We start from the raw sequence: 23,013 nt of genomic DNA on the forward strand, positions 1-23,013 counted from the left end.
CTGGCTAAAATGGATTAAAGTTGATATTGCCAACTGAAGTTTGCACAGAATAAGCTGGCTGACATCACAGCCCAAATTTCTGCCACGTTTTCAACTAACTCCCCACAAATGTGCACGTGCGATCCATGAGGTAGCATTAAAAACAACTGTGCATGCCTGAGGACTTTACAGACCTCCTTTCTTCCACTGATCACCTATTAATCCCAGAGACCACTCCGTAAACCTTTTCTAGCAAAATGACTGCATGAAAGCCAGCACACGGGACAGATTTGAGCTGGACTCCTGTCTCGTGGTTAATTTACCATAAAAACCTGCTTTTCTCAAAAACCCAAATTGGACAATGAGCTCCTTTTCTTTGATAATATTAGTTTTAATCGTTTGAGTCAGTCTCTCTGATTGGAAATAGTTAAGGCTGACTTTAAAATAAAAAATTTACTGTTGACATTCACAAAACAAAGTAAGTATAAAGGCACGTTAAGTTTCACATCTGGGCTAATGTAAGGCAAAAACATTCTGTAGATAAGAGGAATTGGAGGACTTTGGGATCCTGAGAGTGCCAGTGCCTGGGTACAGGCAGTATTTCAGGCTTTCAAGGCTGTGGTGTTGGTGGGGTTGAAGTTACGGGCTCCAAACAGTAAAGCAGGACTTGGTTTACAGTTGGAGCAAACAGAAAATTCCACTAAAATAAAGATATGACATGAAGAAAGGATAGAGTTGGGAAATGGAGTGGGAGGGTAGGACAGAGGGACCTGAGGGCACAGGAGGGGTGGGGTCAGCTAGGCTGGTGAGGTCAAGGCTGTGGACACACCCTCCTCTTATTGCTCCCTCCACCCTTAGAAACCCTTTGTGACTTCCATGCTCTATGATGCAGGCCTGGGCTTATAGTTAAGCCTGGGCAAACTCAGGGCTCACTTGCTTCAGGCAGCCATGCTCTTCACCTCATGGAAATATCCTCTTTTTTCTGAACAGCTGTACTGAGTCAGGGTTCAGCTCTGGCTTGGCACATTGCTTGGATATTGACCCCGACTTCATCTGCTTGACTGTGTTGGGGTTGTTTATGCTGTACTTGTTCTGCGTGCTATTGACTCTCTATTTGTCACCCGCTGGGAAAAATAATGGCATCCCAGTGGTAAGGAACTATGGGTGAACACCCAAGGGAGATTCCCTGTGGTTTCCCAATCCTATTCCCACATTTCTAAGTAAGTCTGGTTGGTACAGAGAGATGGGCTTAGACGGGAAGTCTGAAGAGAGGATAGAATTTCATCTTTGGAAGAGGTTGGGTAGACTTAGGGCTTCAGGAGGACTAAAGTTTCCATCTGAAGCTCATAGACTACCTATCTGGCTGTGCTGGAGAGTTCCAGATAAAATTCCAAACACAGTAATTCTGTGGTCCCTGATTGGACTACATAGAGAGTGTGGTCTTTCTGAAGAAGAACAATTTCTGCTGAAATTTGATCATGAGTCACATTCCCATGTCACCTTCATTCAGTCAAGCCTTCCTTCATATTGGGTTGACCAGGGGAGCAATGCTGAGAGTTTCTGAACAGAGTCTGGAGCCAGAGCTCTGTCTCTGGGACACTCTTCCTATGAGGGAGCACAGATGTGACTATTGCCCTCTGAGTCTGTGCCCTCCTTGAGGACTGCTAACTGAGCACATCAAGTGTGACTCTCACAGACAAAATCCTCTTTGAGTTTTTCAGGGAAGGAAAACTTAGAAATATTTGATCACCTTTAATAATTGATAACAGGAACATATTAGCATTAATTAGGGAGTCACATTATGCTTGTGTAATGAGTGAATGAATGAATGAATGAGCTTCATAGAGAGTGAGATAAATGAGTCCCAGCCTCTCATTGTCTTTCTTTTGTTCTCAGCCTCAGGGCAGAGCCAGGAGGAGAAAGAAACGTGGGACATCTAAAGGTAAGGCCAGCCTACTCTATCTGAGTTTCGAGGGTGACCCTTTCTGTTTCTGTAAGGAGGACTCAGGCCCATGATTTCTTAGAATGTCAGTTACTAGACACAGTCTCAGAAAACAGAGCACTCAGCAGAGAGGCTTACAGAAAGGCAATCAGACCTGAGACACTGCTCATAGGCCCTGCTCTGCCCATCCATAGGCATGATAGAGTGAGGGCCTTGTATCGAGTATTTATAATACCTGAAACAAAAAATGTGGCCATATGGTTAGAGATGTTGATGGGCCAGATTGGGCTGTGGACTTATCTCTAGGATAAGAAGGGCATTGGGTTGAATGTCCCCCAAAACAACATGAAGTAGGGATATAACTCCTGGAAGTTCAGGGTAGTTGGATGGAAAAGTAAGCTTGAGAGAGAAATACTAGAGTTCTCATTGTCCAGATAGTCCTGAAATCAGTCTCTTTAGGACAGGTCTTACTTTAATTATTTTCTTTTCAGGTAAGTAATGCATCATTATATTATCTGAGTTTAAAAAAAGTCTCTATAAGTCTAAATACCTCCACTGGTCATTGCTTTCTAGGAGGTAAACTATTATCATGATTTTCACATGCATTCTGTGTTGTGTGTTGACCTAGAATATTTATAGTTTATTCATTTTACATAAAAAGATCACATTATGCATATTAATTTACAGTATGGTTCTTTTATTCAACAAATATCGTGTCATTCTACCTAAAACAGTGGAAATAGAGGAAACTCATGCTTTTTAACTGCTGTGTAGTATTTCTTTAAATGAATAGTTCATATTTTTTAGATCGTTAAATATTTATTTCCTATATTTTATTATTATTAACAATGCTGCCATGAACATCCTTCTATATGTTTTATTGTGCATACTTTCAAGTGCTTCTCTTGAGTATACATATGCCTAGAAATGAAATTTCTGTGTCAGACTGTTTATATTTCAGAAATATATGGCGAAGCAGGTGCTGGGGAGCTCTTCGCACGCGGCTGCGGGGCGGGAGGTGATAGCGGCGCTGGGCGCGCTCCGCCCGCCCCTCCTCCGGGCCACAGTCGGGTTCGGGCGCACGGGGACCTGTCGGTGGTGACTGGCAGCAGGGAGGCGGCCGGCGGGGCCGGCGGCGGCGCGCGGGTTTTCTTCCAGAGCCCCCGGGGCTGCGCCGAAGGCAGCACCGGCTCCAGCAGCGGTTCGGGATCCTCCTGGGAGGACTCGGCGCCGGTGGCCACGACAGCCGCTGCCGGGCAGGTTCAGCAGCAGCAGCGGCGGCGACACCAGCAGGGAAAAGTGACAGTGAAATACGACCGTAAAGAGCTTCGGAAGCAGCTGGTGCTGGAGGAGTGGATCCTGGAGCAGCTGGGTCAGCTCTATGGCTGCGAGGAGGAAGAAGTGCCAGAGGTAGAAACTGACATTGATGATCTTCTTGATGCAGACAGTGATGAAGAGAGAGCTTCAAAGTTACAGGAAGCTCTTGTAGACTGCTACAAACCAACAGAGGAATTTATCAAAGAGCTGCTTTCTCGGATAAGAGGCATGAGGAAACTGAGCCCTCCACAGAAGAAGAGTGCATGATTCTGGAACAGGGTGGAACTCTCCCGGAGACGAAGAGGGTCCTGGGATTTGTACTTCATGAAGACTTTTGTGAAAGAATAGGTGTCCTTAGGAACAAAGTTTTTTTTGGTGTGAAGGTGGGGGGGGTCTATTGGATGTTTATTCAAAGTGTTTCTTTTTTGGTTTTAAAGGTTTTCGTTAATGTAATATTTAATTTGATAATCCTTGCCCGACCAAGGATTATCTAAGCAGGTGGACACTCAAGGAAGGGTCTTGCCAGGCTGCATTTTCTGGAAGGACTCAGATGTTTAGTGCCTTATGATACAGGGAAGATAGTTTTCTTACAACTACTTTGGTAATATTTTTTCCTTAAGTCGTACATTTGACTCAGCTGTCAACTTTCTTGTACTTGTATATATCTACACACAACTAAGTTAAAATGTGGGTGTGAGTTTATTTCCCATGGATGGAATAAACCCGTGGTCGTCCTTTAACTGGAGGTCATTGCACATGTGTTTTCAAGAGGCCACTAGGCAATCTTCATTGAGTGCTGCTGACTTCAACATTCACTTTATGCACCAAAGTGAAAGAATTCAGTGAATCCGTTATTTTAATGTGCTACACAACAGAAATGTTAACTTGGTCAAGGGCTTAATTTATGAGATGTCTATTATTTCACCTTTGCCAGGTCATGTGCTTATTGCCTCATCTGTGGTCTTTTAAAGTTTTATGAACCCTTCATTTGAAGAACTAACTTGATTTCTAGAGAAATGCTCACACTATCTAAGTGGTATCTTGCATTGGAAAAAGGAAGCACTGTGTAGCAATGAATTGTCTGCTTTCAACCCAAAACAGTGTATTATTCTCTCTCCAGGAAAGCAGATCTAAAGGAACTTAGCAGATCGAGTGTCTTCTTCCTTAGAAATAGATTCTGGTAGCTTCCATGCCTGGGTTATATCAGACCAGTGCATGTAAACTGAGTGTTAATGTCAAGGCAAGAAAGCCTCACATTCTCTCAAGACAGTTGCTTTAGGAGCCGACATTGCTGGTTTGGAAGTGTGGTGATTGCATTTCTGGCTTCTCTCACTGGCTTGTGTTGAGGACTCTGGGTGCTTCTGGCCCTAATCGTGCATCCTGATCCCTGTGCTTGGAGCTAGGCCTGGTGATGTGCTCTAGCCCTCTCAGTTTCCAGCTCTTTGGAGAAGGATACAAATTCAGATGGGATGTGGGATGGGTAATAGGTGAGAGTAGAAACTCTCCCTTCACTCCAGGAGGCCCCTGCTGCCTCCCACAGAAACCCACCTACCGTAAGATATCTCCAGGTGGCCTTGTTCAAGGATGGGGGTCAGGCATTTTATGTCAGAGGTGCTCTGAGCATATTTTATTTTTTAAAGAAACTATGTTTGTGAATTCTGCATATAATGGCAAGCTTTTGAAAATGTATTTAATTTTGTATTGTTTACCAATAATTTATTTACAAACTATTTACTCAAATAAATGGAGCTGCTTACAAAAAGAAATATATATTATTTATTTAAAAATTTTAATATGTATATAGTTTGAATAGAAAATAAATGCACGTGGTAAAAAGAACTGAAAAATTATGTAATGAGAAGTATTCTCTCTCAATCTTGAACAGACTCAGTTGGTGCTTTACTTTCTTTTTGTTTGTTCGATTTTTTTGGTGTACATTTAGAATTTTTATTTTAAAACAAAGAATCAAAGTAACATTAAAAATAGAAAATTCATATAGAAATGTTCACAATCTGCTCAGTGGGAAATGGGAAATCAACTTCCCTGCCTTACTGCCAACCTATGGTTTGAGGAGCCAGAAGTTGACAAGAAATTGGAAGGTCACCTTTTCCAGCAAAACCCCACTCCATAGCTATGTGCATTTTTATTTAAAGGCTCCTCGACCAGAGGGAACAATGAGAACTGAGAACCAAAATACTATTATTGGCAAGGGTTTGGCCAAAGGGTCTGAGATGTGTAAGTACCAAGAAGGGAAAGGGAGATTGAGCAACATAAGAAAAAGGGGCTGTAGGAACAAGCACAGAGAAAACAACAAGAACCTACTTTGACCCAGCGCAAAATGACAGTGCACAGTGCCCATAAATCCATCCCCTCAAGTGTGGGCTACACTGCACAGTGACTCAACTATCTCAAACATGGTCTATTGGAAAGATTCAAGTCCCTTAAGGGCACTCGGCGTAAGACCACAGTGACATGGTAACAGACATACACAAGCATGCTGTGACCCTAAAGCAACAACACATTTTAGACAATAACCGTTCAGAAAAAAATCCTCTCCGAGAGCTGAGGTTACAAATTCCAAGTCAGCTATAAACATTCTTTGGGAATTCCTTGAAAGGTATGAGTTAAAACAAAAATCAACAGTTGGTGCTTTACTTTCATTGAGTGTTAAATATGACATGCCAGCTGTTAATATTTTAAATATGCCTTTCAATTTGTGTATGTCTGATATTTCCTCATGTTTAGTTTAATGATATATGCCTTTGGTAGAAATAGCATACCAGTTAGTCTAACTTCTCATTTTACACTATCAGGTGATACATAATTTATAATCCTATTTCTGATGTTTTTCAGTTTAATTGCTTGTTAAGTATTGTCTACTAGACTTTAACATTGTAAAGTTCTCTCATCTTTTTTGTAATTACTGTTTTGCATACGTTGAGACTATAAATATTTTGTTATTCATCAAACCTTTCATTTATTAATTCATTTATATTCATATAGACTCATGTTTTCAATTTTATTTAGTTAATGATAATCTGTTACTGTAATTATTTCTTTTGACGTTCACGTTGTCATATGTTTGAATAGTAGGAGCCCCTTCGAACTGCCGTCTGGGTCCTTTTGACACATCCCCATCATTGTTTGAACATTTTCTTACTTTGTTATCCAGCAATATGTATTTGAGCCATCTTGTATTTTTCCTGCACAAATCCTAGAACTAGCCATTTCTCTAAGATACCCTGCTTTCATTTGCTGGAGAATGATATTTAGAAGCCTATATATGGATACTAATTATGTTCATTGCTATTAGGGTATCAGTGCTCTCATGCTTTCTCAGTGTACAGATCTATCTGTCTCTCTATCTCTCTATCTATCTATCTCTCTATCTCTCTATCTATCTCTATCTCTCTATCATCTATCTCTCTCTCTATCTCTCTCTCTCTCTATCTCTCTCTCTCTCTCTGTCTATCATATGTATTATCTACATTTCTGTACCTATCTATATACATTGAAAACTATGAATTCACACCCATATCTAAAATTACTACCAAATATCCAACACCACTGTGTTCATTTTAGTTTTCTTTCTTTCTTTCTCTCTTCTCTTTTTTTTTCCAGCAGTGAGAATCTAGTTCTTATTTTTCTTAAAACAAGGAACACTTGAGATGTTTGATAGACAATATTAATTCTTAGTCCCACTTGGGGTATACTAGTGGCAGTAATCATGCAACATGAAAGCATGAATGATAGAGCTTTATTTGACAGTTGAATCTGAAGGTATCCTCTTAGAACATATCAAAAGGAGTAAAATCTCTAATTTCACATTTGTCTATATTTATACTGTGTTATCACTACCAAGAGAAGCAAAATCCTAATTTGATATCTCAAGAGATAATTAGATTATTATGCTTTTTTAAGCACAATGATAAAAATGAATTACGTGATATGGAACTTTATAAAATATCTTAGTGACATTACATCTTTTTTTTTGTTTGAGATGGAGTTTCTCTCTTGTTACCCAGGCTGGAGTACAGTGGTGCGATCTCGGCTCACCGCAACCTCTGCCTCCTGGGTTCAAGCAATTCTCCTGCCTCAGCCTCCCGAGTAGCTGGGATTACAGGCGCGTGCCACCATGCCCAGCTAATTTTTGTATTTTTAGTAGAGATGGTGTTTCACTTTGTTGACCAGGATGGTCTCGATTTCGTGACCTCGTGATCCACCTGCCTCGGCCTCCCAAAGTGCTGGGATTATAGGCGTGAGCCACCGCGCCCGGCCGTGACATTACATCTTTAATGACAGTAATAGAAACTGATTTCAAGGTTCAACTATGAGCAACTCTGAGGGTTTATTTTAAGCATTTATTTAAAACATTTTCTCTTTAGTTGGAAAGTTTTTTTGATAATTGTTTAAGTGACCAACTAACATTTTAGTTTCCAAGATTTACGATTAACATTAAAATCAGATATAAAACGTATATCCTTTTCACGTTTATATATTTTAATTAAACAATCTTTAAAGGTGATATTTGATTCATTGATTATCTTATATTTCTTCCTGACAACTGCAGATATTTTAAATGCAGTATCAACTATTCTTTTTCATATTTTTGGCCTGACATTTCTCCATTCACACAATTGCCTTTTCTATGTTTGTAAATACTATATATTAATATATGCTGATGAGGCTGAATGTCTCTGAACTGAACTCCAACTTTGTATCAAACAGTGTACTTTTGTATTCATTTTAGATGTCAAAAAGGCAGCTAAACTTAATATGTACAAAACCAAACCCTTGTGTTTGTTTCTTTTTAAGATCAAATCTTATCCTCTCACATTTTCTCCTATCTCAATAAATGGCAACATCTTTATTTAAGTTTCTCAGGCAAGAAACTCTGGAGTCAACTTTGACTTCTTTCTCTTTCTTATACTCTGTAATTGGTCCATCATCAGATCCTTTATAATAGATCCAGGATCTGTCCAATTCTCCTTCCTTGTCATCTATTTTAATTGGTTAAGCCACCATCATCTCTTGCCTGAATTCTTGTGGCAGCATCTTAATTGTCCTCCTGGTTCCATGCTTGCACCTTGAAGCCAGAGTGATCTTTTTCAAATATATATTATGCCACTTCCTTGCTCAAAACTTTCAGAAGCTTCTTTTTCAACTCAGAAAAAAAGCCCAGTAGCCTTTGAGTACCTTCTATATGACCTAACTTCCCTCTATTTCTGTAGACCCATTTCCAGAATCTTCCCTTTACTTATTCTACTCTAGTAGAATAAGTACTACTGGTCTTCTTGCTATTCTTTCAAAGTCCCAAGCATATGCCTACCTCAGGGCCTTTGCCATTGTTGTTCCCTGAGGCCAGCATGCTCTGTACCATGACATCTGCCTGGCCAGATCCTTCCATTTTGTTCAGATTTCTATGCAAGCATCACCTTATCAGAGAAAGCTTTCGTGACCACCTTAAGTAAAATAGCACTTACCTTTCCCCACTTCTTATCTCTCTTATCTGGTTTAATTTTTCTCCATAGTACTTGCTGCTGTCTAACATATATATATACACATATATAAAACATATTATATTTAAAATATGTTTTAAATATAATATATATGTAATATATTATATACATATATATACTATATAAACTGTATATAGTATATATATACATACATATATATATACATACATATACATGTATGTATATGTATGTATGTATATACTATATACAGTTTACTTGCTTATAGCCCTTACTAGATTATAAACTCCATGCAATCAGGAACTTTGAGTTTCTTATTACATTCCTCCTGTGTTTAGAACAGTGCCTAGAAAGTGATTGGTATCCCATTAATATTTGTGGGATAAATAAATTAAAACCATTTCTGAGAGAAATAATCTGTTATATTCGGGTTCCAATAGCGTCAATCAAGTTAAGACATTTCCTGATACTTCCTTCTCCACTCTTTCCCTGACTCCGTCCTAGATGAAAACATGGACATGCCAATGAAAAACTTTATTGTTAATAAAAAATTCTTGGGTTGTTTCATTTGCATAGTGAAAGCAACTGAAGTGTAAATCCTGTTTGAACAATGCAAGCACTGGGCTGACAATGAAGTGAAGTAAACAGCTTTGTGTGTGGAGATGGGGTTGGATGGGTAAGAAATTGCAAGTTGGGCCAATGGAAGAAAAGGTCATATCCTCTCCTTTTCCACTCTAGGTCTCCCTGCCTAAAAGCACTACCATTTTGGAAGAAGGAAGACATTTTAACTTCAAGTGAAGTTGGTGTTTTGATGAATACATCTTACAGGACGTTTTAATTACTGAGCTAGATTATTCGTGGCACTACGAATTACTTAAAGAATGGTTAAGAACATTCTGGGACCTTCCCACACCTAGTATTTCCTTCAAAAGGCAAGAGAAAAATAAGTCTCCAGATTGGTTATAAGGGATCTGTGAGGGGAACGAATGAAAATTTTCCCCCCTGCATGCTATGGAGTTCAGCTTATTTGTTCTACCTAATGATTATCCTTCTTCTATGTGGTCTTTATCATAGAGCTTAGCAATGTACTGTTTACCTTCTGTCTGCCTTACTAGATAGAGAGCTCAAAAAGACAGGGGCTGTTGCAGACAGGTATGGAAAAAACGAAAAGAAGATGGGGCAACATTTTTATTAATCCTGTTAATCCAAGACCAACTATAGTACTTGACATGGAGTGACCATTTAGTGTTTGTTGAATTACCTCCCTCCCATCATCATCTTGATGAAAGAATTACTTGAATGCCAAAAGTACTTTGAGTATGAGAAATTCAGTATTTCATGATACAAAGGAGGCAGAATGCTTAAGTGTATAAAGAGATATTGTGTTCCCAGGTTTAGATCCATTTACCATCACTCCATTCAATGGGAAAACACTTTACTTCTGAACTGTATCACAGGGCTGGTTTTATTCTTCCCTTTTTATTCAAGCTCTCAGCCACCTAATCTCTCTCCCCTGTTGCAACAGGGCATGAACGTAGCTTTCATGAAGCCCAGTGTTTGGATTAAATTCTAAAAATAATCCCCTTCTCTCCACATATTACACTGCTGTGATTCTTTTTTAAAAGCAGAGTCTGAATCCTTATTGTTTAAAAGTCAACATTTCCTGTATTATTGCGGCAAATGCAAAAAATCTGACAATGTTGTGAACGACTGTGGAGAGGGCTTGTTTCCGTATAAAAACTATAGCATTACTGTCACTGTGATCCAGAGATGAGAAGTTATGAAACATTTTGACTCAAATAGATGCCACATGAATTTAAAAATTTTCATGTGGATAATAATTTTTCAAACAAAATGTCGCCATGATTTAATCCCTCCTAGAAAGACAGGAGTGTATCTTCAAACAAACTGCCTAAGCTGTTTGTTCACAGTTTGCTTTTTGATTCAGCAGGATGGATTATGAGGGGTAACAACCAGAGCTGTGACAGCTCTGGCTAAATCCCACATGGCGTTCAATCCTTCTCTCTTTTAGAAATCTCTCCAAGTTTGGAATTCTACGAAAGGCTTAATGGTAGTCACTGGAGGAGTGCCTTGGCTTGTGAGTAGGGGTAGGGAGTGGGGATTAATATGCCAATTAAAAATTTATTGTTAATAAAAAATTCTTGGGTAGTTTCATTTGCATAGTGAAAGCCACCCAAGTGTAGATCCTGTTTGAACAACGCAAGCACTGGGCTGACAACGGAGTGAAGTAAACACTTAGGGCCTGTCCCTAAGTGTTTCAGTGACTTCAGTGAAACTTTCCTGGTCAGTGACAGCCCAGTGAACTTTCTTGAGGCACAGCCAAACTGCCATTTTTCTGACCTCTAGACATGGTTTTGTAGCAGACATCCACAATCATATTGCTTATACAATACATACATGAAACTTCCTTCCTCTTATTCATAAGCCTGTCTCCCTTCTACTGTGATTACTATCAACTTCACTTCCCTCACCATGACTAAAACTGTCAGCATGGAGGAAAGAAAAATTATGATAATGTTTTAATACCTGTTGTCACATGTATTAGAAGAGCTCCAGAGAAAAGAGTTCTCAAATAGGGGATGAAATGGCTACATATTCTATCACTTCTGTGATATCATACAAGATACTTATAGTCTTTTGCTTAGAACAGGGAAGTTAGTTATTAATTGTTTAAGGCCAGCAACTGTCTCCTTCGGACTATCAACATATTGATCAATCTTCGTCACTCATGAACTGTGTAGCAGATAGTTTGCCATTAATAATTAAAATACTGATGTTTAAGATTAAATTTTAATTTTAAAAATGAGAGCTCAATCAAAGCCAGCATTACAGTAAAATCATCTTTCATTTACTTCAATTGAAACAGCAGAAAAGGGGGTAGGGTAAACATGGAGAATCCCGTATTTCCATAAGAGTATGATGCTTCTGGGAGTATAAAAATGTTAAGAACCACCTGATTTAGGCCAAAAGGCCCCCCCAAAGTAGAATCAATAGATGGCAATATTAGTATGGACTCCCTCATTCCTTGTCATCATTTCCTGAGTGGGAAGGTAATTCTGTATTTCATACTCTCTTCTTGGAGTTATCTTTGAGGCTTGGTTTCTAACATGTAAGTACTTAGCATACATTCAATCACATATGCTAACAAGAAAGGGAAACTAACCAGTAAAAAACTATAAATCAAATCTTGCTTTGAGAATGAACTTTGGATTTCAGCCTACTCGATCAGCCTTTATTCCTGTGTTGTTATTAAGTGCCAATCTTTTTACATCTAACTTTCTTTCCCTTTGTTGCACACCTGTGATGGAAGTGCTAAGCAGGGGGACTGGGGAACAAGGTTTGGTAACCTATGGGGAAAAAAAATAAATCTGGCATTTGGTTCCTGGACCATTCCAGAGTAGCAATCTATCTAAATATTGATGTTTGTGTATAGTATCATTCGTTCAGGATATTTCATTAACAGCCTGTCTTTGAAACTTAGTGGGCTTGATATTTAAGAAAAGCATAAAATGAGAATATGGAATTATAGAAATATTTTTCTTTCTTTAGATCTTTGATGGGTGTATGCAATAAACTTAAAGACTTGTTCGTCCTTTGATTATTCAATTAATTATTATATTCCATTGTTTTAATATTTTTCTGTGGCTTCTATGTTTTGCATATTTCACACCATCACTGAGATTCAGGTTCAAGTTGTTGAAACTGTTACATTTTTAACAGTGCTTTAGGCATATATAGGAATCTGTTATAATCTTATTTATTAATTTCTGTTTGCATATTAATGTGAATAAGAAATTATAACTTACATATATCATTTTCTATATGTAACACCATAAATACATTTATTAATATACATATCAAAAGCATATTTCTAGCATCTATAAATGCCTATTTTTTAGTGTATACACATATGGCATTAGAAATGAAATTTTAATTTCCATTTTGTTTTTCTAAAAAACTGATCAATATAATTGATTAAGTAATGAGCTTTCATCTTTTTGTGTAAGAAATGAATGTTTTCTGGTTTTACCTGATAAGGTCTTTTTAGAGTAGTTAGAGTTTGGGGATTGGGGAAAGCAGCAGGGAGTTCTTAGAATAAAGTGTTAATTCCCTGAAGAGAAAGAACCGAGAAGCAATGTGTGACAATTGTTTGGCACTAGTCTAACAGAAGCAAGTTTTAACATACAAATCCTATTTTGTTGCTCTTGTTTTCCCGGTACTTTCCCAGTACCCAAACAAAAGCAAGATAATCATTTTCACCCCATCCACAGAGCTACTCAAAATGGGCTCTAATTCAGTAAGAAAATAAAGACAGTTTTCTATTTGTTTTTGAGAGTCTGAGTTCTTTGGCAAGGGGCTGAGAACAGGGAGGAAAACAAATATTTGTTAAATGATAAGCGTGTGTCTGAATTATGCTAAATGATATCAGATACAAAAGAAAAATGCTAACATTTTGAACTACAGAGTTAAAAAAAAGAAAGAAAGAAAAATGCTAACATTTCCGTAAACAGGGACCCACAAACAAGGCACATAGAGGAGACAGTTAATAAACAAGGCATTGTTTATCTACAAGATTGGTATTGTATGAAATTTGGGCTCATAGACCCTTGGTAATCTATTGAAAGAATAATACACAGTCACACATAATTTGTATGCAGTTTTGGCAGGGGAAGATCCAAGGAAAATCCCTAACAGAGAGAACAGGCGTATAATTTTAGGTCACCATTTCTTCATTATTTATTCAGAGAAGTCCTAGATAAGGACATTTACAACTCTTATGTTATTTCATAACACCATATGCCTCTCCTTAGTTTTTCATTGTTATAAATTAGTATATATTTGAATGATTATTTGCTAAAGCCTGTACACTTAACTTGACTATAAGCTCCATGGGGGCAGAAATATCCTCCCTTATCATTTAATTCCCCAGGATGAACATAGTTCCTGGTACATGGTAGTCACACAAATACTGGTTGAATGAAATAATGAACGAGCGTGGATTTGACATGAAATATGGAAGAAGTTAGAGGAGACAGCATTATATGTGCTAGAGTTGTCAGTAAGTTTTATGTAGGATGAATTACCAGTGCAATCCATGATTCTTCAGGATGTAACATGGGCATGCCCTTGACCTATGCATGGGGTAGAGGGATATCTAGAGCTTGTTTTTGAAAGGTGGGAAGGATGGACGGTCTCAGAGGCAGGGAAGAGGCACCTGGGGTTGGGTGAAATAGGCTAAAAGAGTAGTGTGAAATAAGCACAGGTCATGAGGAAACTAGTTCTTCCGGTGGTTGATGGGTAATTGTAGAAAACTTGGTGGGACCATGCACTGTTTTAATAAAGGTGCTACGTTAGCTTGGATTCTTCATAAGCAGATCCTGTGATGAGTATTTGAGCAAGTGATTTCTTAAGTAAGTGCTTCCAGAAGAGATTTATAAAAGAATGGAGGGAAGGGGAGGAAGCCAAGCAAGGGTGTGTGTATGTTTAGGCAAAGTCTTAGTCTCAGCCTGATCATGCCAGGGAGTTCTCAAGTATAAATTACACCTCAGAGTATATGCAGACCCAGGCAAGGGAGCCAGGTATTCACACTTCCACTTTAGGTATTAACTAAGGGCTATTCCAAGGCCTGGTAAACTTCCAGGGATAAAGTAGCTCAGAAGAAAGTATCAGGTACCGTGGGCCATTAGAAGCAAAACACAATGATGCCAGGGGATGGACACACAGAAAGGTCAAAGGGGAGATGGGAAGGAATCTGAGCAGAGCTCTGGCAGGGTCTGCTACGGGAATTCTAGCCTGATGTGATAGGCAACAGAGATTTGTCACTGGCTGCACATTAGAAGCACCTGAGGAGCTTTTAAAGAAAAATTAGTGACTGAGCTCCAGCACAGATGAATTAAATCAGAACCTCTTCAGGTACAGCTTAGGTATCAATGGTTTTTAAAATCTTCTCCTGTGGAATCAAAGAATTGCCTGGATTATAAGACTCTTGGGTAAGGATGTGGCAGGATGTAAATAGTACTTAGGGAGATCTATGGGTATGAACTTTTAGACTGGATTGAAGGGAGAAGAAACTGGAGGAGACAATGGAGTTTTGGCCAATGCTGATGACTTAGACTGTGATGGTGGCAGAGCAAATAGACATAAAGAAATACGTGTGATGGATAGTTTAAGACAAAATTCAAGAGACTTGACAACTGATTGAATGGGAGGGCTTGAGGGGATGGAGGAGTCAAAGATGCTTGAAAATGTCCAGGCTGGGAGTCTGGCTTTGAAGCAATGTCATTGAAGTACTATGACTCTTAGGCCATGTGGAAAATTACATCAGCATAGCCCTTTGACATTTGCAGCTGGAAAAGGGAAGATGCTATTATTAATGAGGAAGCTTTTCTCAGGGACTAGATTATTCTTTGGTCATGAATTAGACATTCTTTTTTTAAGACTTTCAGGGTAAAAGTGACTGTTTAAATCATGTAATCCTTAGTATAACAAAACTTGTTCCTTGTCCCAGGGAACTTGGACCTTGGGTGTTTGTAAAACGGTGTTCATAATTCTGCCATACTGTGCTAGTGTTAATATTCCAGTTGAAACTAATGGCATTGATTAGTTCTGCTATTGATTCGGCTGAATATACAAGCTTACAGCTATCTATCTATACATGCAAGGTATTGTTTATGTTTGGGGAGTTGTAAAGAGAATAACTTTTATCGCAATATAATTACGCAAGCAATGAGATTTACATATTTTACTTAATTGGGTAACTTTTCTTTGTAGGGACAAAGTAAAAGATAGTCATCAAACTAATAATGGTACTCTTTTCACATAATGTTTTCTCAACACTTCACATGAAGAATCTTGTAAGATAGTAAAGAAAGTACTGTAATTATTTGCACCTTACAAATGAAATAGTTGAGGTCCACAGAGGTAAAATGTCTTAACCATGATTGCTCAGCATGAAAGGTGGTAGAAAAGTGGCTGATGTCAGAACATTTGTTTCCCAGGTGAAGTCTCTTTCTGTTATGGACTAGCAGTGATGTCATTCTGAAGCACTAAGAAATGATTCTTCTGAGTTACGCTTCTCCTAGGTAACGAGCATTCTGATTTGGTGTCTTGCTTCCTATATATGAATCGTGGCGTTTCATTTGGAGCAGCAGCAGCAGCAACAAGTATCAGTTTGACGCTATCAGATGTTAGACGTCGTTACTGGTACTTAGCAAACATTTCCTTTAATCTTCTTAAAAATCCTATATGGTAAATAAATAGCCTCATTTTGCAAATAAGAAAACTGAGGCTTATAATGATGTTTTTCTTTGACAAAAACAGTTGTATTTTTTAGGCATTATGGTTGAAAACAAAGAAGAAAAGAAAAAGTGTATTCCTGATATAAAGTTTATGCTACAAGGAAACATGGGTTGAGTGCATTGGCTCACACCTGTAATCCCAGCACTTTGGGAGGCTGAGGTGGGTGGTCACTTGTGATCAGGAGTTTGAGATCAGCCTGGCCAACATGGTAAAACCTCATCTCTACTAAAAAAGCAAAAGTTAGCTAGGCATGGTGGCGGGTGCCTTTAATCCCAGGTACTCGGGAGGCTGAGGCAGGAGAACTGCTTGAACCTGGGAGGCAGAGGTTGTAGTGAGCTGAGACTGTACCACTACATTCCATAGGTGACAGAGGGAGACTGTCTTAAAAAACAACCACCCATGTATTGAAACCATACTCTTCAAATAGCTTTCTTTTATGCATGTTTAATGTTTTACTTAGAAGGATTTCTCTTTAGTTTCTAGTCCTGTGATGTTTAGAATAAATTTTTCTACTTCCCCTGAGACTCCCATTATTTTTTAAAGTATGAATATCATTAGGTAATGAGGTAATATTTATGACCAATTGTGGACAACTGTGGCTGCAGGTTGTATCTGTCATTTATGCATATTGTTCTAGCTTTCTTCTTACGGTACCTTCCGGGAACTTCCTCTTTAGCACCTTGTATTTTCACCATTGAGATATAAACACGATCCAGTTTGGCCAATCAGATTATTTGATTAATGAAGCCTTAATGATTTATTCTTTTAGGGATACACAAGTAGGGCTGCGTAGTAAAGAATTTGGCCTCAGCCTTTGATTCCAGTTCCTGAGAGGAAACTTCTGATCCTTTGCATTTCCTGCTTAGATTGTCTTTGGTATTCATGGTGCACACCTTGGACCATAACTGGTGATGTATGTTCATCCATACAGGTGACTTCTGTAGGCCTTTCAGACCATGTGATGTCAGACTGACATCTAGAGAGTGTGGAGGGCTGGAATTAAATTAAACTTTGTGGATGATTATTTAGTCAATCAGGCCTATATCATGAAACCCCAATAAAAACTTAGGACTCAGAAGTTTGGGTTTTGTCCTATGTTAGTGCTGCTGGGGTAATGCACCTCTAAGGATGACGGAAGCTTCACATCAGGATCCCTCCCAGACTTCACCCTGTGCATCTTTTCTGTTGGTTGGTTCTTACTTGTATCCTTTTACTATAAGAATGTAATCGTAAGTGTAATCCTTTCCAGAGTAGTGTGAGGTGTTGTAACAAATTATTGAACCTGAGGGTGATCGATCATCGGATCTACCAAATTTGTAGTCAGATGGTCTAAAGTGAGGGTTACCCTGGGGACCCCCAAACTTGTGGCTGCTGTCCAAAATGAGGTCAGTCTTGTAGGAACTGTTCCTTCTGACTTTGCACTTTGGTAGACTCATCGCAGTTGGTGTCATGATAGACTTGGTAATCTGGAGAACTGCACTCCTAACCTTGAGTTGACCGACAATGGGTAAGGGCCAAGCAGACTATTCCATAGAATTGATCAGAGTATTCCATGTGGACTTAGAGAGGGAAATTCTGTTTCTGGAAATAATGAACTGGAGATTTTAAGCTGGAAAGGGGTGGTTGATTTGCTGGTAGCCATCTTGACTATCACATGATGATACCCTGTGTGTAGATTGTAGCTAAGTAGAGTAACAATCATGAAATAGAGAGACAGACATCCCTTGTGATATTGTCTGAGCCCTTGATTTCACTGTGCCAGAAGCTATATGTATCTATGGTTTTCTGATTCAGCAAATCATTAAATATCCTAGTTTAGCCTCTGCCATTGCAATCAGAGAGTTTTGTCAATATCTGTTGTTTGGACCTAATGTTTCTCCTAGAGGATTACATGTATTAGTGAATAAAATTTTGATTGTGAATCTTCTTATTTTTATGTAACTGATATAGTTTACGTATTTGTCCCTGCCAAATCTCCTGTTGAATTATAATCCCCAGTGTTGGAGGTGGGGCCTGGCGGGAGGTGTTTGAATCATGGGGTGTATCCCTCATGGCTTGGTGCTATCTTTGTGATAGTGAGATCTGGTCATTTGAAAGAGTGTGGCAGGCACCCCCCTTTCCCTTGGCCCACCACATGTATGACTTCCTCTCTCATGCTCCTGCTTTGGCCACATGGCCTGCCTGCTCTCTCTTTGTTTTTTGCCATAATTGTGAGTTTTCTGAGGCTTCCCCAGAAGTTGAGGAGATGCCAGCACCATGCTTCCTGCAAAACCTGTAGAACCGTGAACGAATTAAACCTCTTTTCTTAATAAATTACCCAATCTCAGGTATTTCTTTATAGCAATACAAGAACAGTCTAATACAGTAATCCTGATAATCATGTAGAGCTTCATTTTAAATATATTTTAAATGTTTATTTATAAAACAAAAATCTGTATCTCTGTGAAAACATTTCTTTAATAAATGCCCAATGTTGATTTCTCTGAAAAACATTATCTATCTACTTATCTAACTTACTGTATGTTTGGTGTGAAAATGAAGAGTAATGGGGAATATATAAAGTCAAAAAGATTCAGGAAATACACATATTTCCTAAATATTCTTTGTTGAGCCAAGGAAATAACTCACAAAACTGTGATATTCTGGGTGTACAGGTTTGAATTCAGGAGGAAAATATTTTGAATTAGATTATGTCTAAATTCTCATATGCAGAAATTAACCCATTTACAAATGAGTGGATAGAAGTTATTCAAGTATAGATTACACACACACACACACACGCATGCACACCTTTTAATAATGATGAAATTTGACTTACTAGAAAACAATCATTTTAGAAAATGAAAAGAGAAAAATGTTCATTAATTAAGTTGTATTTATTTAACACATTATATATGAGGGATGCTCAGAATATAGCAGTGAACAAGACAGGTGTGATTTTTTTAATCTCATGGAGATTAAACTTTAGTGGTATAACAAGAAAACAAAGATTAGCCATAATTCTGCCTCTCTGAAATAACATGCTTCATATTTCAGTGTGTTTCCTTCCAGAGTGTATGTTTGAGTATGGTGTATGTGTGTGTAACACAGTTGGATTCTCGTCTGCATACAGATTTGGATTATTTTTTCTTTTAGCTTTATATCTTGAATCTAACCTTAAGCCATGACGTAATTCTCAATGGTCATTGAAAGTTATATTTATGTACCTCAAATTTTTTATTACAATACTATGATGAGTAGTTTTGGCAATAAATATTTTTCTAGACCTTAATTATTTCATTAAGATACATTCTTGCCAATAAAGTGAATGGTCGAAAAGACAGGAACATGTTAAATGTTGTTTGAAATAAATATCCAATTATTTTTTCCAGAAAGAGTCTTATAGTGGATTTCTCTTTCCCTCTCCCTCCCTCCCTCCCTGCCTTCCTTCTTTCCTTCTTTCCTTCCTGGGTCTTGATCTGTCATCCATGCTGGAGCACAGTGGCATGATCATGGCTCCCTGTAGTCTTGACCTGGGCTCCAGTGATCATCCCACCAGAGGCTCCCCACTGTCTGGGACCACAGGCACACACCAGCACACCCTGCTAGTTAAATTTTTTTTTTTTCTTTTGTAGTGATGAGGTCTCCCTATGTTGCCCAGGCTGATCTCAAATTCCTGGACTCAAAGGATCCACTTGCCTCAGCTTCCCAAAGTGTTGGGATTATAAGGTGTGAAACTGCCAGAGAAGAGTTAGAAAATGCTTATCTCACTTCGCCTTTGTCATCATTAAATATTGTTGTACATTTCTTGCTAGCATTGTTTTACAGTTTTGTTCGTGTTAAAGGATATTCTTTTCCAGTGTATCTTCTAATTGATTATTTCAGGTATATAAGAAATCAGTTGATATTTTCGTGTAATGCCCATTCTGCAGCAGTGGTCTTGGGTTTGGAACAACAATCAAACTCACTAAACACAATAGGCTTCACTAGCTTTCAGTTAATTTAGCATTAGGAATAGATACGGACGGAGAAGAAAGCAGCATGCGCAATAATATAGAAAAGGTTTTGTGATTTCCAGGCACAGATTTGAATTTGACAATAACAACATAGAAAAAGTTTTTTCCAGGCACAGATTGGAATTTGTCAGTTACTTCACACTTAATACATGCATGATGATGAGAGATGAAGCTGGATGGATAGACCATCTCAAATTAGGGAATCTGTCAGCCCCAGGATTCAACTTTTACATAGCTTATCAAGCAGCCTCTTCAGGGATACAGGAGAAGCCCCTCTTCTTTTATGCAGCTGTATCTTATCAATATAGATTCCTCATTTCTTGATAAATAATTTAAATAATTTTAATGATGAGGTACAAGTCTTGGTCTAGTACAAATCCTTGGCTAGAAATTCTTTTTTTTTTTTTTTGAGACGGAGTTTCACTCTTGTTACCCAGGCTGGAGTGCAATGGCGGGATCTCGGCTCATCACAACTTCTGCCTCCTGGGTTCAGGCAATTCTCCTGCCTCAGCCTCCTGAGTAGCTGGGATTACAGGCATGCGCCACCATGCCCAGCTAATTTTTTGTATTTCTTTTGAGACGGAGTTTCGCCCTTGTTACCCAGGCTGGAGTGCAATGGCGCGATCTTGGCTCACCGCAACCTCCGCCTCCTGGGTTCAGGCAATTCTCCTGCCTCAGCCTCCTGAGTAGCTGGGATTACAGGCACGTGCCACCATCCCCAGCTAATTTTTTGTATTTTTAGTAGAGACGGGGTTTCATCATGTTGACCAGGATGGTCTCGATCTTTTGACCTCATGATTCACCTGCCTAGGCCTCCCAAAGTGCTGGGATTACAGGTGTATTTTTTTTTTTTTTTAGTAGAGACAGGTTTTCACCATGTTGACCAGGATGTTCTCGATCTCTTGACCTCGCGATCCACCCGCCTCGGCATCCCAAAATGCTGGGATTACAGGCTTGAGCCACTGCACCCGGCTCGAAATTCTTATTTATCATGGAACCATTGTAGATATACTCCTAACTATTCTTTGAATTAGTCATAGGCATCAGTGAAGCTAGAGGAAAGAATCCAATTGTTAACCTTTTCCTGTAATCCTGCCTATAAAATTTTGATTAAACATTCTTTGTAATTCTATGCCTTTTAGACTTTATTATCTTGTGTGTGTGTGTGTTGCAGGTAAATATTTATTTCATGTACTAGTCATGAAGGAGACTGTGTCTGCTGAGACTATAGGTCTCTGGAATCAGTTTGTGTCTGGGCAAATCTCAATTCCTGCCCTTACTTAGGTTACTTGAACTTACCTTGCCTTACCTGCAAAATGAAGATAATAACAGCACCTATATCATAGAGTTGTTTTGTAGAGTAAATGAGTTTTAATGTGTGTAAGGTGATTAATTCCAGGTACCTAATAATTATATTATATCCAGTTTTATATTATTGCTACATGAGACAATGGTATATATTTATTTTTTGAGACAGGGTCTCACTTTGTCACTCAGGCTGGGTGATTTCAGCTCACTGCAGTCTCAACCTCCCAGGCTCAAGCAGTCTTCCCAGTTTTGCCTCCCAAGCAGCAGGGACTATAGCCCTGCACCACCATTCTTGGCTAATTTTTTGTACTTTTTCTAGAGATGGGTTTTTCCATGTTACCCAGGCTGGTCTCAGACTCCTGAGCTCAAGCTATCCACCTGCCTCAGTCTCCCAAAATGCTAGGATCACAAGCATGAGCCATTGCGCCTAACCTATAAATTTTTTTCAACTATCAAACTTAGTTTAGAAGACTCAAGAGAAGAAGGAAAGTTAATTGTATTTACCATGTTGTTGCTCACTCTTTTCTTTTTTCCTTCCTTGTACTCCATGATTCCTCCTATTTTCATTTGTTTTGTGTTTAAAGAACTTCTTGGGGCCGGGCGCGGTGGCTCATGCCTGTAATCCCAGCACTTTGGGAGGCCGAGGTGGGTGGATCACGAGGTCAAGATTGAGAACATCTTGGTCAACATGGTGAAACCCCGTCTCTACTAAAAATACAAAAATTAGCTGGGCATGGTGGCACACGCCTGTAATCCCAGCTACTCGGGAGGCTGAGGTAGGAGAATTGCCTGAACCCAGAAGGCGGAGGTTGTGGTGTGCCCAGATTGCGCCATTGCACTCCAGCCTGGGTAACAAGAGTGAAACTCCGTCTCAAAAAAATAAAAAAAAAAAGAACTTCTTTAGCCCTTTTCGTTTGTTAAGGATAGATCTGCTGGCAACAAATTCTCTTAGTTTTTCTTCAACTGAGAATGTACTGATTTTCCCTTCACTCTTGAAGGATATTTTCACTGAATATAAGATGCTAGTTTCAGACATATTTTATTTCAACATTTGAAAAATGTCATACCACTTCCTTCTGGTCTTCATGAGTTCTGATGAGGAATCGACTATCTTGGACTTGTTTTTCTTCTAAAGGTAAAGTGTCATTTCTTTAACTGCTTTGAATAATATTTTTTCATCGTTTTTAAGTTTTCAGAAGTTTGTCCATAATTTGTCCTGATGATGGGTTTCTTTTCTTTGAGAAAGTGTCTTTCTCTGCTGCCCTTGCTAGAGTGCATTGGCATAGTTACTGCTCACTGCAGCCTCGACCTTGTGGGCTCAAGTGATCTTTCCACCTCAGCCCCATGAGTAGCTGGGACCACAGGGGCATGTCACCTTCCTTGGGTGATTTTCTTTTATTTTTTGTAGAGGCAGGGTCTCACTGTGTTGCCCTGGCTGATCTTGCACTCTTGGGCTCAGGTGATTCTCCTGCCTCAGTCTCCCAGACTTCTGGGATTATATGCATGAGATACTGTGCCTAGTCTTGATGTGGATTTCTTTTTTATTTACTCTGTTTGGGTTTTTCTCACCTTCTTAAGTCTATAAATTTGTGTCTTTTGCCAAATTTCGGAAGTTTTAGCTATTATGTCTGTAAGTTCTTTTTCAGCCTCACCTTTTTTCTCCTCTTCTCTGGGA

At 38.9% G+C, this 23,013-nt stretch overlaps 1 protein-coding gene across 9 annotated transcripts in view; it reads left to right on the top strand.

The window, feature by feature from the left end:
• Positions 1-910: 910 nt before the first annotated feature.
• LOC103792497 (protein phosphatase 1 regulatory subunit 14B-like) overlaps positions 911-23,013 on the top strand; it is a 71,062-nt gene continuing 48,959 nt past the window's right edge. For 7 of the 9 annotated variants that reach the window (XR_008481263.2, XR_008481264.2, XR_008481256.2 and 4 more), the window contains exons 1-3: positions 911-1,129; positions 1,876-1,921; positions 15,735-15,818. Coding sequence is in view for 1 of the 9 variants with exons in the window: in XM_035303923.3 (XP_035159814.2) it covers positions 1,116-1,129; positions 1,876-1,921; positions 2,867-3,505 (699 nt within the window). In the remaining 8 variants the exon portion in view is untranslated. Of the gene's footprint in view, positions 1,130-1,875; positions 1,922-2,866; positions 4,996-15,734; positions 15,819-23,013 lie in introns of those variants that run through there. The other 2 variants (XM_035303923.3, XR_004744423.3) reach the window with 2 other exon arrangements.

This window comes from Callithrix jacchus, chromosome 1 (assembly GCF_049354715.1).
Source record: "Callithrix jacchus isolate 240 chromosome 1, calJac240_pri, whole genome shotgun sequence".
NCBI lineage: Eukaryota > Metazoa > Chordata > Mammalia > Primates > Cebidae > Callithrix > Callithrix jacchus.